This window comes from Ammospiza caudacuta, chromosome 19 (genome assembly GCF_027887145.1).
Source record: "Ammospiza caudacuta isolate bAmmCau1 chromosome 19, bAmmCau1.pri, whole genome shotgun sequence".
Lineage (NCBI taxonomy): Eukaryota > Metazoa > Chordata > Aves > Passeriformes > Passerellidae > Ammospiza > Ammospiza caudacuta.
In genome coordinates this window covers 4,510,562-4,529,865 of record NC_080611.1, presented here as the reverse complement: position 1 = coordinate 4,529,865, position 19,304 = coordinate 4,510,562, and the positions used below count along the sequence as shown (strand labels likewise).

The window sequence follows — 19,304 nt, the reverse complement described above, 5'->3', positions numbered from 1 at the left end:
TAAGTGGTTTTTCTCTCTGTTGTGTTTTCACCTCATTAAATGTTCTCATTTACAAAGAGAGGAGTTATTTTCTTATTGCTGGGAAACAAAGGCTGCCTGGCAGGCACCCAGTTCTAGAACTCTCTGTGGAAAAGATGAAGGTTTTTGTTACAGACCACAGCTGAGGCTTGTGGGGACTAAAGACAACCTGTCCATGAATGGTTGGGTGTCTTCTAAACAAAAATTTCCTTTATGTGCCATTTCTGGTCCTCAACAAATATGAGGTTGTTTAACAGTCCTTTGACTTCTCTGTAAATCTTAGCACAGTCTATGCCACCAAGACATGACCAGAGTGTAAAGAACACTATGACTTACTTTAAAAGGGAAAAAAAAAAAAAGAATTTAAGCCTTCCATTGCAATTTCTACTTTAAAATAGTGTTCAAGTAGAATTAGAACAAATACACTGTAGCTTTTCCAGCAAGATTCACCAATGGTGAACCTGCTGGCTACCAGAGCAAGATCAACAAACAAAATGTTTGCTTAACAATTTATCACTGAACTGGAGTAAGTAATTAGAAAGTACATCAGGAAATACTTTGTGTGGAAGCAATTTGAATTAAAAATTATAACTCTTCACCTGAAGGAGAGCTACTGCAGAGATTTTAAGGATGAAGACAGATGAAGCAGGCAGCAAGCATTCATTAAAAAGGAAAGCTCTGATTCATCTTGGTTTGTTAAAAGGGAAACTAAATCCCAATGCCCCACATTCAAATATACCTTTGTTTAAATGCATTCATTTTACAACAGGAAAAAGCTCTTCCACTCCATGCAGAGCAGAATTCCACAGAAGAGAGGAAAATCCTGCCTTTCCAAGCAGAGCTGTCCTTGGGCAGGGTGTGAGGAGCAGAGCTGGCTCTGCAGGCAGATCTGGCCACGGCTGGGATGAATCCCAAAGGATTCCAAAAATGAGAGCTGACATTCTCCTGGCAAATGAGAGCGGACCCTTACTCTAAGCTACAGGAAAAAAAACTGCACAATTCTCCTTTCTCCCCATCACACTTTCCTACAACTGCATCCTGAGCTGATTTTACTTTGCTCCTCTTGTATCCTCCCTCCATTACAGTCCCAAAAAAGTCCATTTTACCCTGGAATGGCACAAGTCATTCAAACACACAATAGATTGTCTTCACCCTCTGTTCTGTTCCCTGGTACAATGAAATTTGGCCATCTCAGTATTAATGATGCCTATTAAGTGTACCCAAGATAAAATAAATAACCCTTGTGTAAGTTACACCAAAAAATCAATAGGACAAGTCAATATCAGTAAGACAAACATTCTGCTCCGTTTTAGAGGCTAAAGAGTTCCTGTTTACTACATGAGTGTAAGAAGTGACCTGGAACTTTCTAATTAAATGATCTTTAGTGCATTAAGAGTGTAAGTTTACAGCACTGTTCATATCCAGTCTTCCAAAGCAAAGCATTCCCAAGTAATTGGTAAAATGGCCAAGCTCCTTCTGCTTTGCAGAGTGCATTCCTACCTTAAAGTTCATAAACAATGGAGTTAGTAAAAATTTTCATCAAGAACGCTGTAAAAGTTTTATATAATGATGCATCAAATCCTTGGACTACAATTACAATGGCTTTTTTGTTTTTGAAGTTTAGGGGTTTGTCTTTTTTTTTTTTTTTAATACACCAACAAACATTATTATACAAATCAGACAAGTACTAACAAGAACCTACTTTGCACAGATGTTGTTCATGAGTTGTAATTGAAGGTTAATTATTTCTCAAACAGCAAGAGAAGCAATCTTTGAAAACAACCTTGGATGTTCTCCAAGGCAGAGATCAGAGCTTTCAGGTTGAGTATCTGGGAAGAGAAATTGTCAATGGTTCAAAAACTTACTGCAGCATGATATTCAGATTCTTCAAACGCTGTATTTATGCCACTGCACTGAAGTGGTGCTCAAATTTACAGCCCAGGTTTGCATCTCTTCTCCTCAGAAGATCCAGGGAGATTTCCCACACTGAACGAGCCCTGACCTCCCAGGCATTACAGAACCCTGCACAGTCTGTGGGCACTCCCTGGGCTTCCAACACCCACAGATGTTAAATAATCTGTGCTCCAAGCTGTTCTTACACCCAACACTGAAGGGCATTGCAAAACCTTTTCATTAACACCACCAGGGCTTCCTTGGGCCTTGCTCAATCATGAAATGCTACAAGGACTTTTCAGTATCCTTGTCTCAAGAAAGCATCTGAAAGAATAACTGGCTTAGCAGCCACCAAATTGAGCTTCCCCAGCTCACCTCTCCTTCTGTGGAATGGAAATGAAATTCCTGAGAAATTCACCATTAAAGCAGTTGAGGAAAATGAGGTGAATAAGAAAACATTTCTTTTCCTGGCATTTACCAAAGCCATTAATTCTTGCCCTCAACAGCTCCTCTGGCACTCAAGAGTCCTGCATGGAAGAAAAGGTTTTATTAAGTGTCCAGAAAAGCATCATCTCTACTTGTCCTCATCTTCTCTTGGTGCCTATACTTGTTTAAGGACTTCTCTTGATTTAGTCAAGTTTCACTGGAAAGGATTTCAGGCTCTACACTGCTATGAACAACTCACTTGTGCCTTGTGAATGTCCATAAAGAAAGAGGAAGAAAGGATGAACAGATTTATTCCAACACATTTAAATTCACCCCTAGCTTAACTATATAAAGCCTCAGATTTTATTACTTCCTATAAAAAGGAGAGGGTAAGACTGCTCTGTCCATTTTTACATACTAGAAGCTGTATTAGAAGCCCACAGTACTTTCAAGTTAAGTAAATACCCAGTTAAGTTTCTTGCACATTTCAAATAGACTCTACCTGTTAAAGTGATCCTGTCTTCAGTGGATGTCACCACAGGACAAACAATATCTATTTGTTCTACCAAAGAGGTTAACAGTCCTACCCACGTGCCAAGCAGGCAATTTGCTGCTCAAATCCTAGAAAAACACAGCAAGAAACCTCCCAGCTTCACATCCATTCTGCAAATTCCTGAAAACAATGAGGACATTGCCCATAACCACTACAAAATAACCCAGTATACAGACTAAACTCAAATTCAATAACTGCTTTGTGATCTTGCATGAAGGGCTTTGATTCAGTAAATTAAAAATCTCTATGGAGACAGGAAACAGCACAGAAGTTCTCCTTGTGCTTTGGCTCCACTGAGTTACTCTGAGGCCATAAAAATGTAGAGACAATTTTTTCTGGGTTCCTGGCTTCAAACAGCACTTAGCACCACTCATCCAGAACACCAGGGATGTGCATGGGGAAGCAAAACAACCTTTGAGAACAGAGCTTTATCTCCACACAGCTCTGAGACACAATCCAGGCTACTTCACACCTATTTTATCTCTCCCAATTCCTCTGCAGTGCAAAAGGAACAGCTTCATGTTAAATGTCAGGCAAAACCATAGCTGATACACACAGCCAATCACAAAAATCATGGAATATCACTGAAATGGTGTTATAAAGGAAACTGCAGCTCAGAGTGCTGCTTACACATCACACACCACCTTGGATTTCTGATAGCAGGACTTTTCATGTGTTAATCTGCTACAAAGCACTTCCAAGTGAAAGCAACTGCACCAACACACAATTACTGGCATTTCTGTTCCTCTCTGTGGTTCAGGCAGCATTTCCATGGTTACTGTGTTGATCACTTATTGGCTTTAATTACATTCCAAATCCAGACCAAATGCATAGCTTGGCATTTTAAACAGCTCTAAAGGCAACCCAGCAGGCCAGTTCTTGTAACCTGGCTTTGAGGTGGAATGCACTTGGAATCATAAACTCATTCTGGCTGGAAAAGACTTTAAAACCATTGAGTCCAACCCTTAACCCAGCACTGCCCTGAAAACACCACACTGCCCATAGCATCCTCCAGGTCACTGCAAAATGTCACTGAAATGGACAGACCTCCAAGGAAACTCAGCACAGCATCCACACCATCTTCCCAAAATTTGGTGCCCATTTTAGTTTGTCTTGCTTGTGTTTAAACTTCTTTCCTTTGAGGTCATCACACAGAGAAAGCAGCAGGATTCCTACTGAAAGCAAAACATTCTTACTGCACCAAACATGACCCCAAACCATGAGGGCTTTGGGACATTATCTCAGTTGTCAATCACAGGACACAGCAACAAATTCACCTCTGGTAGCTGTTGCACAGAATGTTTTGGAGAAATTCAGGCTAAGAATCAACTAGATGGGATTATGCATATTAGTATCACTTCCAGGAAAGGATTTAGAACTGATTTTCTACTGCTGTTAAGTTACAGCAGACATCAAACCCTGCCTACTATCAAAAAGATAGTAACAATTTCAGGGGGGGGAAAGCACATTTTCTTGTAGTGATTTAAAAGTTTACACACATTTCAGAATTTTAGATTATGTTCTCTGCAAAGTAAATGTGAAGCAAAGAAGTGCTTGTTTTTCTACCAGCACAAAAACCAGAAATCAAAAGGATTTCAGAGGAAGCTGATTGAAAAAATGCTCCATTTAGACAGCACCTGCAACTAAATATCAGTAAAACTCCCAGCCTGTCCAAGGAAATACTTGACAACATATGTTCATTAAGCATTCTTGACAAATCGGAGTTATACTAAAAATAGCATAGATTCACTTAACACTGCCCAAAACCAAAAGCAAGGAAGGGAATAGAAGCTAAAAAAGGAGTTTCTGGGGAACAGGAAGTCTGCACAAATTTCCTCTGTATGGCAGCATAAATGTGTTGGCTACAGAGCTGAAGAACCTCAGCCTTAGTGTTCAGGGTTTTCAAGCATGCCTAAAGTTATTTTAATGCTTTAATATTTCATTAAAATAATTTAGGCCTTATAAATAAAGCAGGAGATTCAGAAGAGGTTCTGTTCTCGGTAAGTGGAATTTTACTGGTAGTTCACTGCTGAGTTATTCAGCTGTGGTCACCAACTCAGCAGAGCAAGCAAAGAACCTCATTCTGCAGCAGAAGGAAACAGCCAGACACAGAAACCTCAATCCTCATCAGGGCTGGGACCAGTCAAGCCACCCATGCAGGCTCTTCCTACTCTATCCCCCTCAGTGCTCCCTTCCCATTCAATCTGGGCATTTTCATTTCAGAAAAGTGCTCAGGGAAGTTTTACCAGCAAAATTACAGGGGCCTCATGTTGCATGGAGTGACACTGGAAGGGGGACTGGCTCATGACTACCTGAAAACCATTCTGCTACACACAGATTCCCTCTCCTTCCAGATAAAAATTAAACTTTTGATGATTTAATGCAATTTTATTTGAAGTTTTGATGGCTAAAGGTACACCAATTTAGCAGGTAGAATAAATTGGGGATAAAGGATGCAACCTCAAGAAAAGGGTTAACATTCCATCTTCTGTCTGTCAAAGATGATCTTCAGTAACCACAGACATGCCTCAACATGACTTTAATTTGAAGAGTGGTTATTCTAAAACAGATCTGAGTCATCTGTGGTTTGCTTAAATAAATTTGCACAGGTGGAATTGTGTAATAATTGATTCTTGTATGGGAACCTAAATGTCCATCTTCAGAAGACACCTTAATGTGAGGGCAGGACAGAGGAGAAAGTGGATAGCCTGTGCAGGAATTTGGGTTACACCTGCTTACCCTTCCAGGCACACACAAGAGAATTCTTAATTCTCCTCCTCCTCCCTTTGGAAGTCCAGAGAGCCCAAAGTGCCCAAGTGCCCCTCACTGAAGAGTGAGCAAGACAAACTTCAACTGCAGCCTCTGCACAATCCTGAAACACAAACCTCTAAAATGAGAAGCTGGAATAGAGAAGTTGGGCAATAATCACTCCTTCCTCAAGAAAAACAAAAGGTTAAGGACAGAAAGCCCAACAACCACACTGAATGCAAATAAAATAATTTTCATCTTCCTTTCCTTTGGAGTAAGCTGGCAAAGCCTGACCATTCAGGTTAGGCTGGCTTATGACTGAGAGCCCAAGATCAAATTGCTGGTTAGAAAACAACTGGCATTGCTCTGGTCTAGACTGAAGGTGGAACACCGAGGACAGACTTCACAGCTCCAAGCTGCTCTTCACCCCACACAGATCTTACCTGGCCTCGTGGGGGCCACGGCAATCCCAGATGGACCTGCAGTGTCACTGGAACCCGTTTGTATTAAATACATTTGCAACATTATTGTATATTCAGAGAAAAATGCCTGCCCTGCCCGTGTTCCCAGCGAGACAGATGGAAATCAGCCTGGCCCAGAAGCCGCGTAGCCCTGGGCACAGCACTTTGTGTGACAGAATGTGCCCTGCAATTAAAGCCAACCTCAGGAGCTCCTCCGAGAGGAAACTTGGCTTCTGACCCCAACTGCACAGGACACGACTGTTTTGGCTGAAGGTTAAAGCTCTCTGGAGAGGAGGCTGACCTCCAAAAGAGCATCACAGCAAAGGCTGGCCACAGGCCAGGAAAGCCTCACACGTGATTACTGAGGAATGGGAGCTATTCCCAAGCACTTCCTAATTCTCTGCAACGCTGGCAATGCACATCCCTTTACATAACACAGGAACATATCTCCCTGTGAATTTTTTAAGAGACACACATAAAAACAACTGTAAATCATTAAGCTTGTCCTACCGTTTCTTTAATTACCATTCCTTGTCCTACAGCAGCTGAACAATCACAAGCACTGCTCTGTGTTGCCAACAGGCATTTCACAGGCACGGGGTATTGTCACACTGAAAGCAGAATTTGGTGCTTGGCTTCCCCTTTTCTTTTCCAGTTAACAAAATTGCGTGTTTGGTTCCTCTGCAGTCAGTTTTTTACAATTCAGCTGCAATCTCACTGTGTCCACTGAGGATCTATTTTTAGAACAGTCAAATATTCCTTGCTGCTCTATTGTACCACGTTTAAGCCTCACTTTTATGAGTCCTATAATTAATATTCGTCACTTGTTTGGTCTTAGAATCACAGACACTTTCAATAAGAAGGTCTGTTACAACGTGTTTAACATCTGGAATATGTTAGGCTATTTTAAATAAAATTATTACTGTACAGACAAAATCTAATTTATGAGTGGAGGAGGACAGGATGACTACAGCACTGCTACAGTGTGGGTGCAGAATTCCTCATTAAAGCATTGCCTGAGAGGTTAAAGACTTGTACCAGCACAAGGAAAAAACTCTCCAGACTTTCCCCCACCCTCCATGAAGGTTCAGTGGAACAGGTTTGACTTCATTGCCTCAGACTTCACCCACCAGGTTTTCATTTGGCCCAGAGGCAATTGGCTTCTAAGCCCTGCACCAGTGATTTCCCTCTTCCAATACTGTCAGTGCAGTGAGCTGCAGCAGGAGAACACAAAATTAAATAAATAGATAAATAACAACACCTTGGTTTGGCTTTTGGATCACTAAAATATCAACTGCCAGGCAGACAGCAGCCATATTATGTTAAGCAAACAAATTAATAAGTTTTAAGTCAATGGAATGCCAGCAAAATGCAGCATGATAGGGTCAGGAGTTTGCACACTATTTATCTCAAGCTAGGAAATGTAATAAAAATACCTTCCATCATGTCTGATGTATCAGAAGACCCTCAAAAAGGTAAAAAAAACTGATGGTGGAAAACCAAGAGTACAAGCAGCAATTCCTCATGTGAAATCATAAACTACTGAACTAACTGAGAGCAGCACCATGCAAATGAGTAATTTATGGCCTGAGGGAGGCACCTGGCAGTTCTGGGAGGGCTGAGCCAGGCTGGGCTGCCTGTGCTGCCACAGGAGCAGGAGGTGTGAGGCTCTGCCAGGCTCCAGGGAAAGGATCCATCTCTTGACAGTGTCATGGAACAGCAGCTCCTGCTGGAGGTGTCAGCACAGAGCTCACTGGGCTCCAGAAAGGATTGGGAGCACAAGAAACCAAGCACATGAGATGTTATTCCTGACAATGGCACATTCTGGACCAGAAGGGCTGTCAAGACACATTGCTGGAGGATGAGAGAGTATCCTAAGAGAGTGTTACCATATGTTTATCTCATTCCTATCTTCTCCCCTGCAGGCAGATACTGCCCTTGGCCACTGCCTGAAAGGCAGCACTAGAGAGGCCTCATGGTGCAATCCAGACCTGTGCTCCTCAATTAAGACACAGAATAAAAATCCAAATTCATCATCCAGATATCTCAATAACCAGGTAATACCAGTGCAAGATCCATCACTGCCATGGTACAGCTTCTACACCCCAAAAAAAACACAGACAGAAAACATGACCTAGCTTCAAAAGATAAGCCAATAATAATAATAATAAAAACAAACAGTCAAGAGTCATTTGATTCTTCTCTAAAAAGAAAATAAATGTCAGAGATTACAGACAATCAGTTCTTTCACCCTCCTTTACAGCAAAGAAAGGCAAACAAAAGCATGAATTGGTTTAGTCAAAACAGACAAACAAGTTCAAGTGAAATTGCTTTAAATCTTGTTCATTACAACTTCGGTGGCTGCACCACACACACCATGAAACACTTCAATAGAAAGAAGTAATTTCATAGTGCCTTGAATTCAGTAATGAAGAACTTATCTACAAGCCAATGAATTGCACAGCAAAGACAGTTTTGCAAATTATACAGTATAATTCACACATTGAATGAAATAACCTGAAAAAAACATCCTCTGGAAAGGCTCCTGCTGCTTGCTATGCCTGAACTGGACCCAGTGTCTGTGGCATTTGAATTTTACACTAAATGAAGGCACACAATGCACACAAGAAAGGAAGTGCTCTCATCAGGAAGCTGCTCCCTTCTGCTGTGGCATAAACAACTCTCAATGGCACGTTGCCACCCTGACCATCACCAGGGAAATACTCATTTTCACAAAATGAGATCTATTGTTGTCACACTGATATGATCTAATACTACAGCAGAAAGTTATCAGACAGGCTGAGATGGTGAGGTTTGCAGTGCAGCTTTCAACTCCTGCACAAATTGATCTGCATATGTTCCAAAAAGCATCCACACTCAAGTTATGAGAGCATAAATACCAACAAAATGAAGGCAGCTGTAATTATCCAGTAATCCATAACCCCACAGATTTAGATATTTAAATTCATCAATCTGACCATGACAAAACCTTGAAACAGTAATTTAAGAGAGCCCAAACATGTATCATTGAGAATTAAAACAGTTTAAACAAAAATTCATTGTTAATGCAAGAGTCGCTTCTCTTTGCTCCCTCCCACAACCCCTCTGCCAGAGTTAAAGCTGGTAGTCCAGGGATATTTTTATTTTCAAATTTGCATATATATAGAACCCAAAACTAATTATAATAAAGCAAAACCCAGGAGAAATCCAAGATAGAAAATGCTAGAAATTTCTATCCAAGATAGAAATGTTAAGTTTTATACATAAAAAATATAAAGCAAGACAGGCAGCCAGTCCATTCACATGTGATTGTTCCAGCATACAACGTTGAAATTTTTAATTTTCATTTTTCTGAAGCAAGGATAGAGCCCCCTTTATGCCAAAGCAGCTCACAGAATCCGCAACTCCAAACCATTAAGTGCAATTTGCAAGTACTTTGCACTGCTAAATAATACCTGAAGGCTGCTGAATCAGGTTTCTAATGGCCCCTTCACTCAGTGTCACAACAAGCAGCTTCTGCATTTTTCAAAGTGCAGATCCCTAATTATTTCCCAAGGGAGCTGAGGGCTCCCAGAGCGCAGCCCCAGTGGCAGACGCCCTGCTGACTCCTGTTCCTGCAGCCAGCAGCTCACCCACAGCACAAAAAAATCAGCACCCGATCCCACAGGGCTCATCAGCATCCCTAAAGGCACCCAGTGAGGAAATGGGCCTGACAAGGAATTTATCTTCCTTTTTTCCAAGACAGCTCTGGCCCAGCCTGTGACCCTAGGATGGCTTGGTACATCAGCTTAGCCACAATGGGAAACCACATTTTGGTGATATTTCTCTGACCCTCAGAAGACAAAGGCCAGGAACCACAAGCTGAAAAGCTTTGTGAACTGGGCTGAAATCAGCAGGACTTGAGCAAAAGTTGTGCAGAGAAAAGCCAAGAACTTGAGAGCTGATCTCAGATTGTGATGGCTCACTGCTGCTTGCTGCATTGGAGCCCAGGGCATGCCAGGCTGTCCTCCCAGCCACGCTGCCACCAGCAAGGAAATGAGCTTGACAAGGAATTTATCCTCCTTTTTTCCAGGACAGCTCTGGCCCAGCCTGTGTCCCTAGGCTGGCTTGGTGGATGAGCTTAGCCACAATGGGAAACCACATTTTGGTGATATTTCTCTGACCCTTAGAAGAAAAAGGCCACAAGCTGAGAAACTTTGTCAACTGGGCTGAAATCAGCAGGACTTGAGCAAAAGTTGTGCAGAGAAAAGCCAAGAACTTGAGAGCTGATCTCAGATTGTGATGGCTCACTGCTGCCTTGTGCTCTTTGGCAGTGCTGCTGCATTGGAGCCCAGAGCATGCCAGGCTGTCCTCCCAGCCATGCTGCCACCAGCAAGGAAATGGAGTTGACAAGGAATTTATCCTCCTTTTTTCCAAGACAGCTCTGGCCCAGCCTGTGTCCCTAGGCTGGCTTGGTGGATGAGCTTAGCTACAATGGGAAACCACATTTTGGTGATATTTCTCTTCTAAATATTGGTGATATTTAGAAAAAAAGGCCACAAGCTGAAAACCTTTGTGAACTGGGCTGAAATCAGCAGAACTTAAGCAAAAGCTGTGCAGAGAAAAGCCAAGAACCTGAGACCTGGTCTCAGATTGTGATGGCTCACTGCTGCCTTGTGCTCTTTTGGCAGTGCCCAAAGGATGCCAGGCTGTCCTCCAGCCATGCTCCCACCAGGGCTCTGATCTCACACACTCACTGACTGCTGATGGCTGAAACCAGCTGCAGTTTGACTGTGACAAAGTCAAATTATTAAACTACCTGTAACAGGCCTTGCTTAATATTTAACAGGAGCTGCTATCCTGACCTGTCTTAACTCTATCACAGAAATGAAATAAAGTGTTAAATAATTCAGCTCAACATCCTAGTTCTTAATTTAGAATACATGCACAGTATTTTTAAACTACATGAAAAAACTGCAAGACAAATTCACTTGGGAGAAGAGGAAATAGACCATTTAAGACCAACCTGTAATTAATTTCAACTTGAGCTAATTAACAGCTTTCCTTGCATATTCTCAAAAGATTCATTTTACATTCAGAATGCAAGAGCTTAAAGATTCCATCCCTGGCCTCCCTCCAGGAACATACTGACTCCAAACCAAGTCCAAAGCAAAAGCAGTACTGGTTACAACAAATACCCCCTCAATTCTGGGTTCCAGATTCTGGACTCTGACTGAAGGTGAAGTCCTTGGGCAGCACAGAGTGCCCAACAATATGGAAACATCTCATTCTGATCTCTAAGCAACTTCTGGCTTCTCACTGGATATGCTTTCTTCATCAATCCCCCAAAAATTCACCCTTTTCCCCACAGGGTTTTGAAGGCTTTTACACATACTTTTTACTGTCTAGCCACACTTTAGCCCATGACCATGAAAGTTATTATACCTTCTCCAGACTGTAACTGTAGGACCCTGAGTGTCCAGGACTCTGCAGGATGTGCAACCACTTTTTTTCTGCCAGATTCCCACATATTTAGGAGTTTGAACTCAAAGGCAACATCACTTGGATGGATCAACAGATCCTGGAGCAGCACTTCACAGCAGAGCTGAAACACCTACCTGCAGGGGTGAAAAGCTTGGAGTGCTTTCACAACAAAACACAACAACTGTTTTGATACATATTTTCCTTTCTCTGACACCTCTCAGAGTGTGACAGCAGTGGTGGCTTAGCCTTTAAAGTGTAAAGGACTTGTTAAAAACTGACTCAAAGCTTTTGGTGAACAAGAGAACTGCAGCTGTCAGCTACAGTCAGGTCATGTGTTTGCCCCCCAAAAAAAAACAACCAGGAAACCAAGCATGGAAATAGCTAAGCAGGTCAGAAATAACACAAAATAACACATGAATTGCACTGTGAGCTGGCTGCTAAGTCAATATTTTTTCATAGTACTGAACTTTCCATTTGTTACCCACAACTCATTCCAAACAAGTGGCCAAATAATCATTTCTTCTTACACAGTGTCTGACACAGGAACCACCACCATCAGTGAAACTGCAGCTATTTAATAAAAATTCAGAAATTCCACACAAGGCTCTGCTCCACCACAGCTTTACCAACGCATTTCCAACAGCAAATAAGGCTGAGTTTTCAACTCAGCTTTTTCAAAGACAGGAAGCAAAGCAGATGAGGCTCAGGGAGTTCTACAGCAGGAGGGAAAACAGTTCAGAGGCTTTGGGAGCAAACACTCAAGTTTATTCCCTTCCTCAGGATTTAAGTATCCAGGACAAATTCTCAGCAAAGTACTCTGCATCAGGGGAATAAATTACTTCTCTATATATTTAAAGCCTACTTTGTGCTTTCAAAAGCACTTGCAGAAGAGCTTCCTTTTCCTCCCCAGCCTCTCAACCCCTCTTCACATGATGTGGGAAATGCATTTTTTCCAGGAAAACAAAATGAGACTGGAAGGAATAAAAATGGTGAGTGTTTATGAGCAGGTGTGGCACTTAGCTTGATACAGTTTGAATTTTTTTTAAATTACTTTTTAAAGTAATAACTTTTATAGTGAAATAATAATGAACTGCTGATCAGGAGGCTCATTACAATCTAGATCAAGGGATTATACTTTGATTTGTCAATCTGGAAAAAGAGATAATTTTTTTTCTAATCTACTCTTATCACTGAAGCGTATTTATCCCATTTACAATCTTATTACTTACCTGTAATTTAGGGATACTTTAATTCATGAGATACACCTTAAGAACTATTTTTTAGATCTATAAAGCCAAAGAGAGTCAGCCTGATGTCCAAAAGCAGCAAATTTGAACCATTAAAATGATAATATAATCAAAGGCACTACACATTACACTTACTAGGAAAGATTCATGCTTGAGATAGTTCAGATATTCCATCAGAACAGTGGCAAAATACGAGATCGATTTTTTAAAATTCACATTATTTCTGAAGCTAAGTGATTTTGACTGTAAATAGGACATTTTCTAAATGGGCTGAAGAGCAATACATTTTCCACAGAGCTTTCAGAAACTTAAAAAGAAAAATCCCGCTGGTCAATGGTTCAATCCAATCTGTGCTTTTTCAAATATCTTATTTACTTTCCATTTGCATAAATTCCACCCTTGAAATGCCATTGCAAGTGATTATTCATTATTTAAATTTACTTTGGAAATTAAACTCGAGGGGAATTATCTAAAGTATGTCAGACTGAAAATGAGCTGTGAATCTCTAAAGTTAATTTTACCCTTATGTGTGTTAAGGAAGATTCAAGTTCTTAACTGCCTTTTAATATTAAGAACTACTTATTCAGCAAAGTCCCTGTATTACTTTAAATGTAAACCTCTTTAAGCTAATATAAAAAAAATGGAATCTGTAATCTTTAGAAGTTTTAGAAAAGCAGCTTCTCAGTTTTTCTCCAGTATATTTAACCTTGGTAACTTGACAAGTGAGTCTAAGTAAACAGCCATTTTTCCACATTTCAGCTGCTTCCAGCATTACGTAAACTCTGAACAGGAGGAGAAGCAAAATTCTATTCAGTCTCCTGAACAGCTGTGCAAGCTGCTGCTCTGGGTGCTTTTTTAAATACATATCCACTAACACACAGAGATTCCAAAAAGTTAATTATGACAGATATTCCACAGAGCAGCCAAAAATCATCATGTCAGCGTTGGAAACTATTTGGTGAAATCATCTGGCCCGGGTTAGGTGTGTCAGACTAAAGTGTGGTAATTTCTAGCCTATGATTCTAGAATCTTTTCAAGTTTAGGGAATAGTTCCATTAAAAGATTTGCATCTCAAGCATTATCTGGAACCACACAACTCGCCAGTAGAAGGAAATTTTCAAGGGAAGTAGCGGATATTGGATTTTACACAGCTGGACTTGAATGCTGAGGGAAGGTAGGAAGCTTTGAAGCCATGGATGTCCCAGCTCTGAGCTCCTCACCAATCCCCAGCTGGGAGATAAGGAGTCATGCCTTAAGGATATTGTCATAGAGATATATTAGGCTTCAGCACATGAGTTTTAGATTTCAGTGCAGGAAGTATACAGAGAAACTTATTTTCAACACCAATTTTACTCAGGAAAAGAATTTTGACTCTTGTCTATTTTAGAAGTCTTTATATCATAATTGCCTGCAAAACGCTTTTGTTTTGACAATCATGGCTTTGATCAAAGTGGAATTAAATTCAGTTTTTTGTCTTAATATAGAGCTGCAGTCACCTTTAGCAGAGAACAAAGTTCCCTGGGAGCACACTAGAGCTGCATGAATGGAATGCTGATTGTGCTCCATTCTCCCTCAAGTACCTCTTGGAAAGCCAGGAAGGAAAAGGGGGGGAAAACGGAAATTTGCACTGTAAATGACCCACTCTGCAAGTGGCATTCTCTCAGTGCCTTCCAGAACAGAAGAATTCATGCTGATTTCTCCATCTGAAGGCTAAATATTAGTTTGATTTAATGAGTTACAATTTGCAATTGCAACATGTATCCGTCCAGGGAATCTTCCCAGCCCACATAGGATTCACTGACACTGCTGAACTTCATTACTGCTCCAGAGAAAGAATTACCCCTGGAGTTCCACAGAACACCCAGGGAAGGGAGAACAACGGGCCAAAGAAAATTTTTAGAAGTACTCAGCACCTGAACACAAAGATGAGACCTCACACAAGAGCCAGGCTTGAAACAGTGATTTTTAAAAAGACAATTCAGCACACAGAACACTGCTGCCACACTGAGCAAAGTTTTCTCCAGAGAGTTTTCACTAACAGATGAGAATCTCTGGGTGTGGGTTCAAACCTCTGTTTGAGGACACATTCTCTCAAGGGCTGGCTGCAAATAAAAGAGAGGTACAAAGGAAAATCAAACACAACACACAATGTTAAGTCATTTCTTGGGTGCTTTAAATTCAAGCCTGGTGTATGCCAGGCTGTGCCTCGTTTCAGAAGAGCTGCTGGCACTGTTAAAATAACATTATAGCACTTTTTTTTGTTGAGAATATGCAATGTAGTGCTTCCACTCTAGCGAGCACAGAATTTGACACAAGTATTCCTCCCAGAAACACTTCATCAACTTATGCAATCACTGCTCAACCAAGAGGAAACAGTAACAAAACAGTAACAAAAAGCATCAAACTTGCATTTACTGTTTATGCTCCTCAGAATTTGGCTCATGGACTCCTCCACACACTTCACAAAATGCATGGACAGTTTTGATGGATCACCAGCAGGAATTTCACAAGTTTTAGAAGTCAGTAACAGCAGCAACATGGCAGGGGGAGGATGTTCATCCAGTGCTCACATTCTGAACAAGTACAAGTGATAACCCACTGTTCTGACACAGTGTAAATAAATCAGATGCATTATTGCTCAGCTAAACTTCCAGTCTCTGAAAGGATTCTGTCTGGCTGTTCCTTTTTATAAGCATTCTTCTCCTCTTAGTTCACTCTTAATTTTTAACTATTATTTTACCCTAGTTGCATACCTACTATAGCCTCTTGCTTTCCAAAGAAAAGCTTTAATGTAAGGGAAGACTTTATATTTGTTAAATATTATTTTTCAGATGTTATCCCCAAGCCACAGAACAGCTTGAGAACTCTCAGTTAATACTAATAGTCAGAAGTGTTTCTAATTACACCCAGCAAAGTATTGTGGACAATCCTGGTATCAGCATTTTGACTCAAAATATCCTTGAAGAAATAACTCAGGAAAAATTTTTACCTTCAATTCAGCAGCAAGATAAAGATTTATCAGCTTACCAAACAGCCAGGGCATTTCATTTAAGAAACTAATTTTGGCTGATTGATCTAAGAGCCAGTATAACTTCACTGAAGGCTAAAGTTACAGACACCATCAAATTTCACTGAGACCACCTGAAGCCCAGCTGTCAGAGCTACTGAAGTCATAAAAAGCCTTACACAGATCACAGTTGGCTTCTTCACTGCTCAGCAAAATAACAGCTCTGCCTTGAAGTGTCTGCAGGAGCAAGACCTACATGTGTAACACTGGGGGTACCCTTAGGAGTGAGATAAAAAGAAATGCAAGTATTCCCTGTAGAGTGATCCAATCCTTTTTTGCCCTGTGACTGCAAAGGATCACTTCTGTAAGGAACCCTGCACTCCAACCCACGTGATCTATCCAAATATTTACACTAAAAGCACTATTAAAACTCTCTCTGAAGCCATTAAACATAGTATTTTCAGCAAGTGAAATCAAACAATTATTATTTAGATTACAGTTCACTTTTAACTGTTTTTATCAGGGAAAAGCTCCTTAATTGCTCTCTGTAACTCAGAAGAGCCCCACAGCTGTGGTTTCAACTGAATATACTTTAAAATGTCAAATACCTACTTCTGCTCTGTTTTCTGAAAGGAAAGAAAAGGGAGGGAGAGGAAAGAGAGAAAAAAAAAAAAGAGAACCTAATTAAATTTCTTTCTTTCCATTACTATTTGGGAAGAAAGAAATCTATCACTATCACACCAATTAGCAACATGCACCCAAAAGGCTTTTTGTTCATCTCTCTGGCCTCCCTGCAAAGTTTTTTCTTCTCTTCCCTCAAAATGTTTCCAGGGTCCTTTCTCCCTTTTCATTCAGGCATATCCTTGCTTTCATGGCTTTCTCTGTGCTCTCTAATCCTACAAACTCTGATGAAGCCACAACATAACAATGTTTTAATCAGTGTACATGACATTTCCTCCCGTTCTAGAAGAGTCTGCCCCCACTAATCAACTCCCAGCACACTTCAATCCTACTTTTGCTCTAACTTCCAAATACATCTGTAATCACTGTCTAAACTTTGGCAGAAAAGGAGAGCACATTATGCTAAGAAAATACTCTAGGCAGAGAAGAAACCATTGAAACACACAGCTCTCTTATTTTGCATTTTGTTTTCAGCTTTGTATTTTCTACAGTATCTACCAAACAAAGCCCAGCAAGAACTCAGCAACACAAGGAAATGTCAAGAAGGAAATTGCAGCAAAAATTAATACTTACAGCCATAATTAACTCAAAAGGGTGTTTATACACCCGCACGGGGGACTGGTACTTCTGCACCATGGCTGCAGTTTAGTGAGATCAACTCAAACCTGAAAAAGAAATTTTTAAAACCATATGTCAGACGTAGGAAGCCATTTTCAATTTTCTCTTACAATTAGTCCGTGCGTGGTACCACGCTAGCAATTCCACAGGAAATCCTTCACAATTCCCTGACAACCTCTTTTAAAACCCAACAGGGGCCCTGAAAAGCTTTATGTATATTTATATATATTTCTGTCAGAAATTACTTATCACTTCTTCCAAAGACAAGATAAAATTAGCACATTTTTAGTCCACTTTTAGTAACAAATCTTCAACATATTTTATGACTCTTTGTCAGGATGGTGACATTTCCTGTGCTGCTGCTTCTGAGAACCAAACACTGACACATCCCAGCGACAGGCAGAGAAGCATTTCCCAGTCCCCCAGCACTGTATGTGGGTTGCCCTGCTCAGAGCAAGGACCAGGGGGAAAAAAACAACAATAAAGAAGTACAGAAAGCACAAAAAGAGGTTTAAAAAAAAGTGTTAAGAGTGTTTGTTTGCAGAAAGAAGGAAAGAAAATGGATTACTGATGGATCAATGGCATTCCTTGATCATCTCAAAAAAAAAAAAAATTGAAACTTTAGAGGAAAACTTATAACTGGGGGAAAAAACTTGGAGAAAAATTCCACTGTGCAGCCAGAAAAGATTCACTGGCAACACGGAGAGGAATTACTCCAAAGGCTTCGTGCCTGCTCTACCCAGCAAAGCGCTTGACCCGAACTCTCTCGACTGCAATTACGTTTATTGAAAAATCCTGGCAGTAGCACTCGCATATGAATCGCGGGCTGCGAGCCAGCCTCATTTTAGCGAGAAATGAGTTTGCTACAGCAAGAAATGGGTTCGCTACAGCAAGTTCGCTTCGCTTTTCTGTCCGGAAGGCGCTGCAGGAGCGCTCCCGGCCCCGGCCCGAGCCAAGAACAACCCCCGAGCCACGGGAAAGTTCTCCGACATCCCAGCCCCGAGAAGAATTTACCCATGACTACCCCCCAATTTTTCTTTTTTTTTTTTAAAAAAAACACCTGAATCAGCACAAACAGACGCAAACCCTCTCTTAATCCACGGACAAAAAGAGTTACACAACAAAGAAACTCCGCGGAACCGGGACACCCCGCGAGGGGAACGGGATGGGGGGACACCGGTGACAGCCCTGAGCGCTCCCGGAGGGAGCCGGGACACCCGGGACAGACCCGCAGCGACCGGGACACCCCGAGAGGAGAAGGGACACCCCGAGAGGAGAAGGGACACCGGTGACAGCCCTGAGCTCTCCCGGAGGGATGCAGGACACCCCGGGAGGGGACGGGATGGAGGGAGACTGGCGACAGCCCCGGGACAATCCGGGAGGGGACGGGACACCTTTGACAGCCCCGCATTGCCCCAGAGGGTTCCGGGACATTATGGGAGGGGACGGGACACCTGTGACAGCCCCGCATTGCCCCGGGACACTCCGGGAGGGGACGGGACACCTGTGACAGCCCCGCGCTGCCCCAGAGGGACTCGGCCAGAGCCGCCTGCCCGGGGCGGCCGGAGCGCAGCGGCCGCGGCGCCGCCGTGACCCGCAGAAGGACTGCGACCCTTGCCCCACCATCACCACCCGTACCCCACCACCATTATTACCGCCACCACCCCCCGTTCGCCACGGGCAGCGCCGACCGCTCCTCGGTGCTGCCCGCAGCCAGCGCTGAGAGGAGCCGGCGGGGAGCGGGTGGACAATGGGAAAGTTGCCGCGGGGCAGGGGGACGCGGGGCTGGGGGACGCGGGGCAGGGCGGGGGCCCCGGGAGGCTCGGCGCCGTGCTTACCGCTCGGAGCCGGCCGCGCTCTCCCCTCATGCCGCCGGGGCAGCGCCGTCCTGCGCGGGAGGGGCGCGCGCGCCGCCGCCCGTCGTTCGCGGTGCCGGGCGGGGGCGGGCCCGGCGCCTGCGCGGGGCTGCCGGGGGCGGGGACGGGCGGGGCGCATGCGCCGTGGGCGGCGCGGGGCGGCCGGCGGGCGTGAGGGAGGAGTGGTGCGGGTGGGGAGGGTTCGTACGAGTCACGGAGTTTCAGCCTGCTGCGGGTGTAAGGGACAGCTTGCACTAGAGTAGGTTGGTTCGAACGCTGTCCGGCTTGGCCTTGAGCACTCCCAGAGGCACAGCTGCTCCGTTCCACTACCTC

At 42.7% G+C, this 19,304-nt stretch overlaps 1 protein-coding gene across 1 annotated transcript in view; it reads right to left on the bottom strand.

Annotated features, from left to right (window-relative positions):
• SEC14L1 (SEC14 like lipid binding 1) overlaps positions 1-19,045 on the bottom strand; it is a 43,924-nt gene extending 24,879 nt beyond the window's left edge. Inside the window, exons 1-2 of the mRNA XM_058817081.1 lie at positions 18,954-19,045; positions 17,071-17,162 (exon numbers count right to left, since the gene is read on the bottom strand). Coding sequence (XP_058673064.1) covers positions 17,071-17,133 — 63 coding nt within the window. The 5' untranslated portion in view covers positions 17,134-17,162; positions 18,954-19,045. The remainder of the gene's footprint in view (positions 1-17,070; positions 17,163-18,953) is intronic.
• Between the last annotated feature and the right edge of the window lie 259 nt (positions 19,046-19,304).